Below are 12,712 nucleotides of genomic sequence, written 5' to 3' on the forward strand. Positions count from 1 at the left end.
ATCATAGAATCATAGAACAGCAGAGTTGGAAGGGGCCTACAAGGCCATTGAGTCCAACCCCCTGCTCAATACAGGAATCCTCCTTAAAGCATCCCTGACAGGTGGTTGTCCAGCTGCCTCCTGAATGCCTCTAGTGTGGGAGAGCCCACAACCTCCCTGGGTAACTGATTCCATTGTCGTACTGCTCGAACAGTCAGGATGTTTTTCCTGATGTCCAGCCGGAATCTGGCTTCTTTTAACTTGAGCCCGTTATTCCATGTCCTGCACTCTGGGAGGATCGAGAAGAGATCCTGGCCCTCCTCTGTGTGACAACCTTTTAAGTATTTGAAGAGTGTTATCATGTCTCCCCTCCATCTTCTGTTCTCCAGGCTAAACATGCCCAGTTCTTTCAGTTTCTCTTCCTAGGGCTTTGTTTCCAGACCCCTGATCATCCTGGTTGCCCTCCTCTGAACACGCTCCAGCTTGTCTGCATCCTTCTTGAATTGTGGAGCCCAGAACTGGACGCAATACTCTAGATGAGGCCTAACCAGGGCCGAATAGAGAGGAACCAGTACCTCACGTGATTTGGAAGCTATGCTTCTATTAATGCAGCCCAAAATAGCATTTGCCTTTCTTGCAGCCATATCGCACTGTTGGCTCCTATTCAGCTTGCAATCTACAACAATTCCAAGATCCTCCTCGTTTGTAGTATTGCTAAGCCAAGTATCCCCCATCTTGTAACTGTTTCTGGTGCCAGATGAAGGCCTTCTTATTTCTACTAGCATTTCAGTCTTTCAGTTTCGGTTGTTTAAAACCTATTGCTGTATTTTAAATCTTTTGCACTGCTGCTAGGCTTTACTTTGTTTTTTACTTCTTTTTTTATAGTGGAGTTTTAAACTTTTAAACTTTTATCGTGTATCTTACGTCGTATTTTAGGGTTTTAATAGTTGAGGACCACCCAGAGAGCTTTGGCTATTGGACGGTATAGAAATGTAATAAATAAACACATACATTAAAAAAATTGAAATAAAATTTGAAACGAACTAATTAAATAAATGAAATCTTCAGGGTGCGTAGGACAAATTTCAGGGGTGGAGGGAGGTGAATTTACCACCACCACCACCAGCCGCCATATTGTTCTTTCTTTGGCAGTCATTGGCTGGAGACCACCATTTTGTTTCCCCATAATGCTGCTGTAAACAAAGCTATATCATCATGTCATTCTTTTATAGCAGTATTGGGGACAAAATTGGCTGCCTCCACTGGAAGCCGCCATTTTGCTCTCCAGAATGTTCCTGTGAATGATGCTACGTGATGATGTAGAATCTCTCACAAGAGAGCATGGGGGAAACAAAATGGCGGTGGCTGTGAGAAGCGTGGTACATCTGGAAAGAGTCCTGCTCTTAGAGCTGTGAAAGAGGCAGCAGCGAGGGAAATAATTACATGACTTCCTCCCACCACCCCAAAATTCGGCCAAAAGTTCTAACCTTCAGCCTTTCAGCCCGGATTTAATTGGCTCAGGCTAACACCTGACCCTCTCCCCTGCAGCTTGGCTGCCACTTGACACCTCGTTCTAACCATTGGCTGATTTGCTGCGATCATCACGGAATGTTCACAGACGTTCTGACTGCTCAGGTTGGCAGCAACAGAATGTTAGCAAGCAGTGCAATGTCTGCGCAGGGAGTGAAAGATCAGTTTGGCCAAAGGATGGGCTGAACGTTCACGTGGTGATTTGAACCCGTAGCAGCTGCATTTCCTCACCAACGTGACTACAACATACTCGCATTATGGTTGCAGTTCCCTGTAATGTGATACAGAGGCTGTACAGAGGGAGTTGAGAAGAGAAGCAGGGCTATTCCACCATTCCTGCTGGAATTCTACTTAATTCTTTCCTCTACCCTCCCCCTCTTTTTCTCCTTGTGTGTCATGTCTTTTTAGATAGTACAACCGCAGGAAGGGACTATCTTGTTTTAATAATTGCATGTAAGCCATTCCAGGACCATCTGTCAGGGATGCTTTAGGGTGGATTCCTGCACTGAGCAGGGGGTTGGACTCGATGGCCTTGTAGGCCCCTTCCAACTCTACAATTCTATGATTCTATGATTCTTTGACCCTTTTAGCAGAAAAGTGGGATAAAAACTACTATAAATAAATAACTGCCATTCTACAAGTTCAACCACAGCTTTTAAAGCTCAGCTAAAAACTTTTCTTTTTCCTACAGCTTTTAAAACTTGATTTTGTTCTGACTTTATACTGTTAGTTTTACCCTACCCTGTGCCTGCTTACCCTACCCTGTGCCTGTTGGCATTCTCTTCCCCTCCTTATTGTTTTATTATGATTTTATTAGAATGTAAGCCTATGCGGCAGGGTCTTGCTATTTACTGTTTTACTCTGTACAGCACCATGTACATTGATGGTGCTATATAAATAATAATAATAATAATAATAATAATAATAATAATAATAATTCATCCAGGAGCTGTGGAACACCCTGCCGAGGGATACTAAGTTAGCTGCTTCTCTGTTGTCCTTCTGCCGATAGGCAAAGACATTTTAATTCAAGCAGGGCTTTGGTGTGTAAGCTGGTCTGTTCAGTTGGGTACTGTTAGTATTCCATTACCATCGCGGTTTTCATACTGCTTTTAACGTATTCTTTCTTATTTTTACATTGTTGTTTTGTTTTGTACCTATAGTTCAAGCACCCTCAAGTGCCATTTTCTTAGTACAAAGGTAGCGTTCAAACAAAAGCAACAAATCCATCAAGCCATTTTATTGAGAGTCCCATAGCTCCATGGTGAGAAGCTTTTGAACCATAGGTGGGGAAACTCTTTTACTCCGATGGCCAGATTCCATTTTGGAAAAGCTGTTGGGGGAACCCCTTCCAGTGGTGGGCGGGACAAAAGGCAAAGGGGGAGTGCCCAAAGGCAAAAGGGGTGGGGCCGAAATACAAAAATGCAATGCGTGTTTCCTCTTAAAGGTCTTGCTGCCAATAACTAAAGCCTTAGGTAGCCTTAGGCCTCCCCACATAACAGATTTACCCATTGGCTGAGGTCAAAGCTCAGATTCCAATGAAGGGTGACTCTATGGAAAGGAGGACTGGGCCCCTGTATCTTTAACAGTTGCATAGAAAAGGGAATTTCAACGGGTGTCATTTGTATATATGGGGAACCTGGTGACATTCCCTCTTCATAGAATCATAGAATAGCAGAGTTGGAAGGGGCCTACAAGGCCATCGAGTCCAACCCCCTGCTCAATGCAGGAATCCAAGCATCCCTGACAGATGGCTGTCCAGCTGCCTCTTGAAGGCCTCTAGGGTGGGAGAGCCCACAACCTCACCAGGCAACTGATTCCATTGTCGTACTGCTCTAACAGTCAGGAAGTTTTTCCTGATGTCCAGCCAGAATCTGGCTTCCTTTAACTTGAGCCCGTTATTCCGTGTCCTGCACTCTGGGAGGATCGAGAAGAGATCCTGGCCATCCTCTGTGTGACAACCTTTTAAGGATTTGAAGAGTGCTCTCATGTCTCCCCTCCATCTTCTCTTCTCCAGGCTAAACATGCCCAGTTCTTTCAGTCTCTCTTCATAGGGCTTTGTTTCCAGACCCCTGATCATCCTGGTTGCCCTCCTCTGAACACGCTCCAGCTTGTCTGCGTCCTTCTTGAATTGTGGAGCCCAGAACTGGACGCAATACTCTAGATGAGGCCTAACCAGGGCCGAATAGAGAGGAACCAGGACCTCACGTGATTTGGAAGCTATACTTCTATTAATGCAGCCCAAAATAGCATTTGCTTTTCTTGCAGCCATATCGCACTGTTGGCTCATATTCAGCTTGTGATCTACAACAATTCCAAGATTCTTCTTGTTTGTAGTATTGCTGAGCCAAGTATCCCCCATCTTGTAACTGTGCCTTTGGTTTCTATTTCCTAAATGTAGAACTTGGCATTTATCCCTATTAAATTTCATTCTGTTGTTTTCAGCCCAGCACTCCAGCCTATCAAGATCACTTTGGAGTTTGTTTCTGTCTTCCAGGGTATTAGCAATCCCACCCAAATCCCATCACAACAGTTTATTTATTTATTTATTACATTTATATACTGCCCCATAGTTAAAGCTGCAGGAGCCATGCCCTCTTTTGTATCTGATCATGCTAAGTAGGGCTCCTGCAGCTTTAACTGTTGCGCTGAAGAGGGAATTTCGCCAGGTGCAGCATGCCTACAAATGACACCTGCTGAAATTCCCATTTCAGTATAGGAGCCCTGTCCTCCTTTCCATAGGGTCACCCTACATTAGGAGAGGCATTTTAGAATGGGGGCGGGGAAAACAGCACAAAAAGTGGGAAATCATCCAGCTGTCATTTCCCCAAGCCCTTCCGCTGCAGTGCAAGACAATATAGAGGTCTTCCAATGAATCCACAAGACTTTATTCAGCAAATAAACATCTCTTCACACCTGGAGAGAGTTTAATCACTAGGAACTTTCCTCTAGGCCAAAACTTGGCTAACTAAACGAGACAATTGTCCTTTCAATAAAAGGGAAGGTTTTTTCCCCCTTTCCCTCTACTTCAGGGAGGATTCCTCTGAAGAAGCCTTAGCTGATCGCCTCTCGCCTTCTCTTAGATCTGCCCATTTGAATCTGCAGTGGACTCTGGGATCAGTCAACTCTGAAGTCCCTTCTCCCTTTGAGGATTGTTGAGTTCCCACAGACTCTGAGCCATTAATGTTTTCACGGATAAGTTCCAGTGCAGATTCATTCCTGGCTGGTGACGAGCCTGGGAGAACCTCCTCCCCTGCTTCCTGTGTAGGCTGGAACATTTCTAGTTCTGTCTCTTCTGGTTTAGAATCTGATTCCGATTGACAGCCTCAACCTCCTTCCCCCACATTAAGGGGAACAGGCCTGATCATGACACAAACGATCAGTGATTGAAGGGAAGGGGGGGTTAGGCTGAGGGAAGGGTCTTTGGCCAGCTGGGGGATCCCAGGGGGATGGATTGGGACCCCAGACCTGAGGTTCCGCACCTGCGTTTCAAATGATCAAAGTGTTTTAAACGACCAAAATGCATGATTCATATACCTGCATTGCCAGGAACACTCAGCACCGTCCCGATAGAGATTAAGATGGGGTATGTAAGCACGACACCGACATTCACCAAAATGTTAAACGCTATAAAAGGGAAACAGCAAAAGCATGAGGCTGTGAAGAAGGCCAAATCTACACCAAGCAGAATATAATGCTTTGAAATCAGTTTGAAATCGGTATATGGGATTTGTCATGGGTCCCAACAGTTGTCGGTGCACTTCAAAACCATTTGATCCATTTGATCTGATCCAGTTTGCTCTTCCATGCAAACTGGATCGGAATCTGCAAGGAAATATGTTGGTTTAATGAAACCAATGTAGGGTGCAACCCAGTGCATGTTTAGACAGAAAAAAAGTCCTACAATGGCCGGCATGCTGGGAGTTGTATGGCTGGGGATGCTGGGAGTTGTATGGCTGGGGATGCTGGGAGTTGTATGGCTGGGGATGCTGGGAGTTGTAGGGCTGGGAATGCTGGGAGTTGTATGGTTGGGGATGCTGGGAGTTGTATGGTTGGGGATGCTGAGAATTGTATGGCTGGGGATGCTGGGAGTTGTATGGTTGGGGATGCTGGGAGTTGTATGGTTGTGGATGCTGAGAATTGTATGGCTGGGGATGCTGGGAGTTGTATGGTTGGGGATGCTGGGAGTTGTATGGTTGTGGATGCTGAGAATTGTATGGTTGGGGATGCTGGGAGTTGTATGGTTGCGGATGCTGAGAATTGTATGGCTGGGGATGCTGGGAGCTGTATGGCTGGGGATGCTGGGAGTTGTATGACTGGGGATGCTGGGAGTTGTAGGGCTTTTTTCCCTCTAAACCTGCATAGGGTTGTGCCTTCAGACTCCCAAAAGTTCTGGGAGGCCTCCTCCGTTTTTGTTATCCTCAGCACCTGCTTTTCAGAACTATACTACTGCTAAACATCAGGGATGGGCAATTTGTGCCCTCCAGATGTTGTTGGACTACAACTCCCATCACTCCTAGCCAGCAGAGCCAGTGGTGAGGGATGATGGGAACTGTTGTACATGGACTTTCCATTTAGCAACCAGGCCTAATAGCCAAACAGCCCCTGCCCACCTCTCTCTCTCTCTCTCTCTCTCTCTCTCCTGAATTTGCCTAATCTTTCTTTCAAGCCATCAGAGCCTCCAAGCAGCCACCGAGGCATCTTGCGGTCACCAAACGTATTCATTGGCCGTTCCTTTGCCCGTCCTGCTTCCACCACCAATTCACAGGATGACCCCGAAAACTGGAAACTGCTGACATTTTTGCATTACTGTTCCTCCCTCTTAAATTCCCCTCTAAATAAGAAACACACAAAAAAGAATCCATCCAGGAAGTGCATATTGGAAGTCATATTTAATGAAACTAGGAGGGTTTAATAAAAAGGCTCGCACGCTGGTGACTGGCCACTCACAGTAGTTTACGGGTCCTTTTCATGACATCAGCAATTTTCTGCATGTCTCCAGCACCCTCCCTTCATAATTCTGTTTTATAAAAAACCCTATGATATCCTGATTCTGCTGAAATATCTTGGGCTTTCCTGATGTGTACAGGGGAAGTTGCACTACAAATCACCCACTAGAAGGCGCTGTCCCATTCAGGGCTATGAGCACCGAGAGGAGAGGAAGTTTTCCATTATAGACCATGTGGTCGCCCCTCTTAGCGTGTGTAATACAGCCCATTACAACTGCGCAAGAGAAGCAGGAAGCGAAGCAACACGATTTCCCCTTAATCTGAAGACGTCCCCAAAGGTTCTGCTGCAAATGAGGAAGACGGGAACGTTTTCTCCCACACGTACCTAGCCAGAGCCCCGCGATTCCACACAGATAGCCCCAGGGCACCACTGAAAAGGGGGTCCAGTACTCCACCTTTGTAAAATACAGTATGACGGGCATGAAGGACAGGAAGATCAGGTTGAAGAAGCCGAGGGTCGAGATGAAGTGGGCGGCTTCCCCGAAGTTGGCGCTTCCAAGGAACATCTTGAACAAAACCTAAGAAGAGAGGAAGGAAAACAACTGGGAATGGGGATGGAGTATGAACTCAAGCGATGTTTGTCACACACACACACACACACACTGAACATCTGGAAACTGTGCAGCAGCAGCAGAAGCCCACGCACTGTGGAGCAGCAGTTCAGGTGCCCACTTTTACCACTAGTGAGGAAAGTCAGCTTGTCCCTGATGTTTTTCCCAAAACCTCCCGCCAATGAAGAGGTCTGCCACGTAACCCACAAAGCTTTATTCAGGCAACAAACATCTCCTCCCATCTGAAGAGAGTCCAACCTCTAGGAAATTCCCTCTAGGCAAAACTCTGCACACTAAGTGAGACCATTGTCCTTTCAAGAAGAACAGGAAGCCTTTTCCAAGAACACTTTGACTTCAGGGAGGCTGGTTCTGAAGACGCCTTTGGCGAGAAGCTAGCCGGGCCGACCTTCTCTCACCTTCCTTTAGCTCTGCCCATTTTAGTCTGCAGCGTACTCTAGGATCAGCTAGCCTTGAAGTACCCTCTCCTTCGGAAGACTACTGATTTCCCACAGACTGTGTGTTGTTAACGTTTTCAGAGATAAGGTCTGGCGAAGGTTCATTCCCAGCTGGTGAGGAGTCCATGAGAGTCACCTCCCCCACTCCCTGTATAGGTCGAAAGGTTTATGGTGCAGTCTCTTCTGCTTCAGCCTAAGGGGAACAGGCCTAGTCATGTCTAGGGTTGCCATATTCTGAATCCACAAAACTGGGACATTTTTTTGGGGGGGGGTTAATGTTTTTTTTTTAAAAAAAAAAAAAAACCACCTGAGCAATATGTAAAGGTCTAGGGAAAGAAAGAACGCTATCTAAGCTTTAGTTATCTAACACTGCAATCCTACGTGTGTCTACTCAGAAACAAATCCTATTAAGTTAAATAAGACTTATTCCCAGGTAAGTATGCATAGGATTGCAGCCTAAAGTACTTAAGCACCTGCAAATAAGTAATAGGCAAAGAACAGTTTAAGCAAACAAACAGGAAAAAAATGACACTAAATTACATTTCTCCACTAGTTCCCAAAAGCTAGAGGAGACTTCAGTATGGAGACTTACACTCCACTGAGCAGGCTCAAGGCACCATTTCGGAGGTTGGAATTTCTCTGGCCGGCTGGAACAGGAATCCGGGATTCTTGATTGACTGGCTGGGACATTTTGAAAATGCTTGGAAACCGGAACATCCCCGGTTTTCCGGGATGTATGGCAACCCTAGTCATGACAGTCCCTTCCTACTAGCAGGGCAACCTGAACACATATATGCTTTGTGGACCAGAATTATATAGAGAAGTCTTCTCCATCCTGGTGCACTTAAGATGGGTTGGATGGTAGCTCCCAGCCAGCACGGCCAATGCCAGGGTGACCCTATGGAAAGGAGGACAGGGCTCCTGTATCTTTTAACAGTTGTATTGAAAAGGGAATTTCAGCAGGTGTCATTTGTATGCCTGCAGCACCTGGTGGAATTCCCTCTTCATCACAACAGTTAAAGCTGCAGTGACCCGATTTAAAAGAGGGCAGGGCACCTGCAGCTTTAACTGTTGTGATGAAGAGGGAATTTCACCAGGTTCTCCATATATACAAAGGACACCTGCTGAAATTCGCTTTTCTGTGCAACTGTTAAAGATACAGGAGCCCTGCCCTCCTTTTCATATGGTCACCCTATGTTTGAGCAGTTTTCATTAGAAATGGAAGATCTCTTTTTTTATTTCAATGGGCTTCTGGTGTGTAATTTTAGATTTTTCTACTGCCTGATTCTACTGAGATTCTTACTGTGTTGATGGCATCAATTTCATATTGATTTTGATTAATTGCTTAATTAAATTGATTTTATATTTGCTGGTTTTTTAAAATAAAAAAACCATAATGTACTCTGAGTACCCTAGTAGAAAAGCAAGTTAAAAATAAATTGTTGATGCTGATATTCCAGGTCCCACTTGCCAGGAGTGCGCAACTTGTAGCCCTCCAGATGTTTTGGCCTACAACTCCCATCATCCCCAGCCAGCATAGCCAATAGTAAGGGCTCATGGGAGTTGTATTATTTCACAATTAAAACCTTAAAATACAGCAAGTCAGGACATAATCTAAAGCTTTAAAAATTAAAAATACCACGTAAAACCAAAATAAATCCAGCCGCAGTTACAGCCCAGGGAAAGCCTGTATGAAAAGATGCATTTTCAGGAGGCATTTAAAGGATGTTACATTTTCTGCCTCCCGAACCACACGAGGGAGGGTTTTCCAGAGGGCGGGTGCCACTACAGAGAAGGCCCCGGCATTGAGGTGCTTTATCGCAACATTCCATTCATTTCAGAATGACCAGCAAGTTCTTAAATGTTGTCTGGGTGTATAGAAGGGAAGCCCGGCTGCTAGGTATCCCAGTGACAAGTTGTTCAAGGCTTTATAGGATAATAACATAACTTTGTACGTGACTCGGTAGCTAACGGGCAGCCAGTGCAGTTCTTTTAACACAGGTATTATGAGAGCATAGCTAGGTGTCCCAGGGAGCACCCTAATTGCTGCATCCTGCATTGGCTGCAGCTTCTGAACCACACACATGGGTAGCCCCACATAGAGCACATTGAAGCTGTCTAGTCGTGAGGCTACCAGTGGATGGATGACTGTGGCTAGGGTATCCCTATCCAGGAATGGGCGTAGTTGGCGTACCAACCAAAGTTGATAATGGGCGCTCCGGGCCACCGAGGTCACCTGGACCTCCAGTGACAGAGATGGGTCCAGGAGCACCCCCAAACTACAGACCTGCTTCTTCAGAAGGAGTGAAACCCCATCCAGAACAGGCAAACATCCCAATTCCCAGCTGTAGACCCAAACAGTGCACATTGCCAACCCCTATTTTAGAAGAAGAGTTCCCATTTATACTAGAGAGTAGGGCTGTGCACGGACCCCTGATCCTCTTCGCGGCCCGATCCGCCCCGCCATGATCCGCCTGTGGCCCGGTCCGCTTCGTTACGGAGCTCCGCTTGGGGCCTACACTTCCGGGTTGAGCCGTGAGCTCAAGTGAAGCCAGTGACGGGCTGCTACGGACCAGGTAAGACCCCCCTCCCCCCTTACCTGGCTTTGCCGCCGTCGCCACACGGACGGCGGCAGCGCCAGGTAAGGCCCTCTTACCTTTTTTTAGGAGCTCCGGATCGAGGCGAAGGATCCGCCTTCATCTCGATCCACTCCATGACGCTCCGCTGCCCCCCCCGATCCTCTTCGCCTCTGCCTTAAGGGGAGGCGAAGTACCCCGATCCGCTACTGCTTCTCCAACCCGAAGAGAAGCGGAGCACAGCCCTACTACAGAGCTCTCCTGGAGAGCACGGAATGCTTAAGAGGACCCAGAATCCACTGGAGTCCCTGCTAGCCCTGAGGAGGTTTGCACCTGCAATAAGAGAGAGAGAGAGGCTGCAAATGTGAGTTTCCCCCTCTCACCGGAGGGGTTGCCATTAGCTTTCAACATTTTCTCCTGGTCGTGCGTAGCTAGCCACAGTCAAGCACCGTCAATAAAATGCCAGCGCAGAAGACAGGCGGAACGCAGCGATGTTAATCTCGCTGCGGTGGAATAATAGAGTTTTCATTAAGACTCGATAAAGGGACGCCAAGCCGAATCCTCGGTGGCCACAAAGTAATTATCTCCGATGTAACTTTCTCCCGGTGCACCTGGCTTGGAATGTAAATGAGGCAACCCAGGAGGGGAAGGAGGGTCGTTTTGAAGCGATCTCGCTTTGCTTTCGCGTGTGTGTGAGAGAGAGAGAGAGAGAGAGAGAGAGAGTGCGAGTGTTGAGAGAGTTTTTAAAAGTATTATGATGGGGAGTAAATGCGGCGACCTACCTTATAGAGGGCAGAGGTTGATGCAGACCCCACGGCATATGCAACGCCGATAATTGAATCGCCACGGAAACCATCTGCGTACGCCATCATCACAATTCCGGTGATGGCCATAATTGCAGCGACTATCTGCGTAATCGAAAAGGAGAGAAATTTAGAGCGACTTTATTATCTGGAAAGAGATGTGATGAGGTTGCCGCGGCTATGTACAGAGAATGCTTCTCCTCTTAACGTTCATCTTCCAGATTCCCTATTAAAATGGTGATTTGGAGACGCTGAATGGAAATGAAGGACCGGAATGGAAGTGTGGGTTAGGTTGACCACAGGGCGTACTTGTCTCGGCCCATGTCCTCTCCTTGTGAAACTCGGTCAAGGAGCTTTTATTAAGATTATTTTAGTTTTATCATCGCTTTGGGCAAAATTGCTCCGAGATCAGAGTAGTTGGTTTTACAAGTTGTGGCCTATAACCCAGGAAGGTGTGTGTGCGCGCGTGGCGTTGCAGCACAGCCGTGGAAATTATGGTTCCAGGAAATCAGAGACGAGATGGAGGCTGGTTCCATTGCCAGCCAATGACAGTACTTGAGGCAATCGAAGAAGCAGACCCACCCCTTTTTTTGGTGGATTTAAATAGGGTGACCCTATGGAAAGGAGGACAGGGCTCCTGTAACCTTACAGTTGTAGAGAAAGGGAATTTCAGCAGGTGTCATTGTTATGCATGCAGCACTTGGTGGAATTCCCTCGTCATCACAACAGTGAAAGCTGCAGGAGCCCTGCCCTCTTTTGTATCTGGTCATGATAAGCAGAGCTACTGATGGCATGCAGACACCACCTTCAAATGGATACTTTCCTGGATGTTTGGTCCACTGTTTATTTATTTATTGCATTCATATACCCGCCCCATAGTCGAAGCTCTCTGGGTGGTTTACAAAAGTTAAAAACAGTAAACATTAAAAACAAATATACAAAGTTTAAAAACATAAAAAGCATAAAAACAACAGTATCCTTATAAAAACAGCTATTCTGCAGGGCTCCTTTCCAGTTGTATAGAAAAGGGAATTTCAGCAGGTGCCATGTGAAATTCCCTCTTCATCAGAACAGTTAAAGCTGCAGGAGCCCTGCCCTCTTTTGTATGTGGTCACTCTAGTATAGCTCCTGCAGCTTTAACTGTTGTGATGAAGAGGGAATTTCTCCAGATGCTGCATGCCTTCAAATGACACCTGATTAAATTTCCTTTTCTATACAACTATTAAAGATACAGGAGCCCTGTCCTCCTTTTCATATGGTCACCCTCTATTCTGGAGTCCATTAAAAACAAACTCAGCTCATGTTGTGAAATGCTGTTAAATGCCTGGGAGAAGAGAAAGGTCTTAACCTGGCGCCAGGCGAGCCTCATCGGGGAGATCATTCAACAGTCGGGGGGCCACCACCGAAAAGGCCCTCCCCCTTGTTGCCATCCTCCGAGCTTCCCTCAGAGTAGGCACCCAGAGCAGGACCTCAGATGTAGAGCGCAGTGAGCGGGTAGGTTCATGTCAGGAGAGGCGTTCACTGTTGTTGAAGCCTATGTATAATTGCTAGAAATCTGTATGAATTTCATTCAAATCCATGTGTATATACTAAAAACAAGGAAAATAAATTTATATCAATCGCAGCTTTTAAAGCTCAACTAAAAACTTTTTTTTTTCCTAAAGCTTTTAAAACTTGATGTTGTGCGGACTTTATACTGTTAGTTTTACCCTACCCTGTGCCTGCTTACCCTACCCTGTGCCTGTTGGCATTCTCTTCCCCTCCTTATTGTCTTACTATGATTTTATTAGATTGTAAGCCTATGCGGCA

The 12,712-nt window shown here is 46.3% G+C and overlaps 1 protein-coding gene across 1 annotated transcript in view; it reads right to left on the minus strand.

Moving 5' to 3' along the window:
* Positions 1 to 12,712, minus strand: part of SLC35F4 (solute carrier family 35 member F4) — a 167,400-nt gene that overhangs the window by 923 nt on the left and 153,765 nt on the right. Inside the window, exons 5-7 of the mRNA XM_063118202.1 lie at positions 10,883 to 11,008; positions 6,844 to 7,036; positions 5,047 to 5,136 (exon numbers count right to left, since the gene is read on the minus strand). Of these exons, the coding sequence (XP_062974272.1) occupies positions 5,047 to 5,136; positions 6,844 to 7,036; positions 10,883 to 11,008 (409 nt within the window). The remainder of the gene's footprint in view (positions 1 to 5,046; positions 5,137 to 6,843; positions 7,037 to 10,882; positions 11,009 to 12,712) is intronic.

Source organism: Elgaria multicarinata, chromosome 2, assembly GCF_023053635.1.
Source record: "Elgaria multicarinata webbii isolate HBS135686 ecotype San Diego chromosome 2, rElgMul1.1.pri, whole genome shotgun sequence".
NCBI lineage: Eukaryota > Metazoa > Chordata > Lepidosauria > Squamata > Anguidae > Elgaria > Elgaria multicarinata.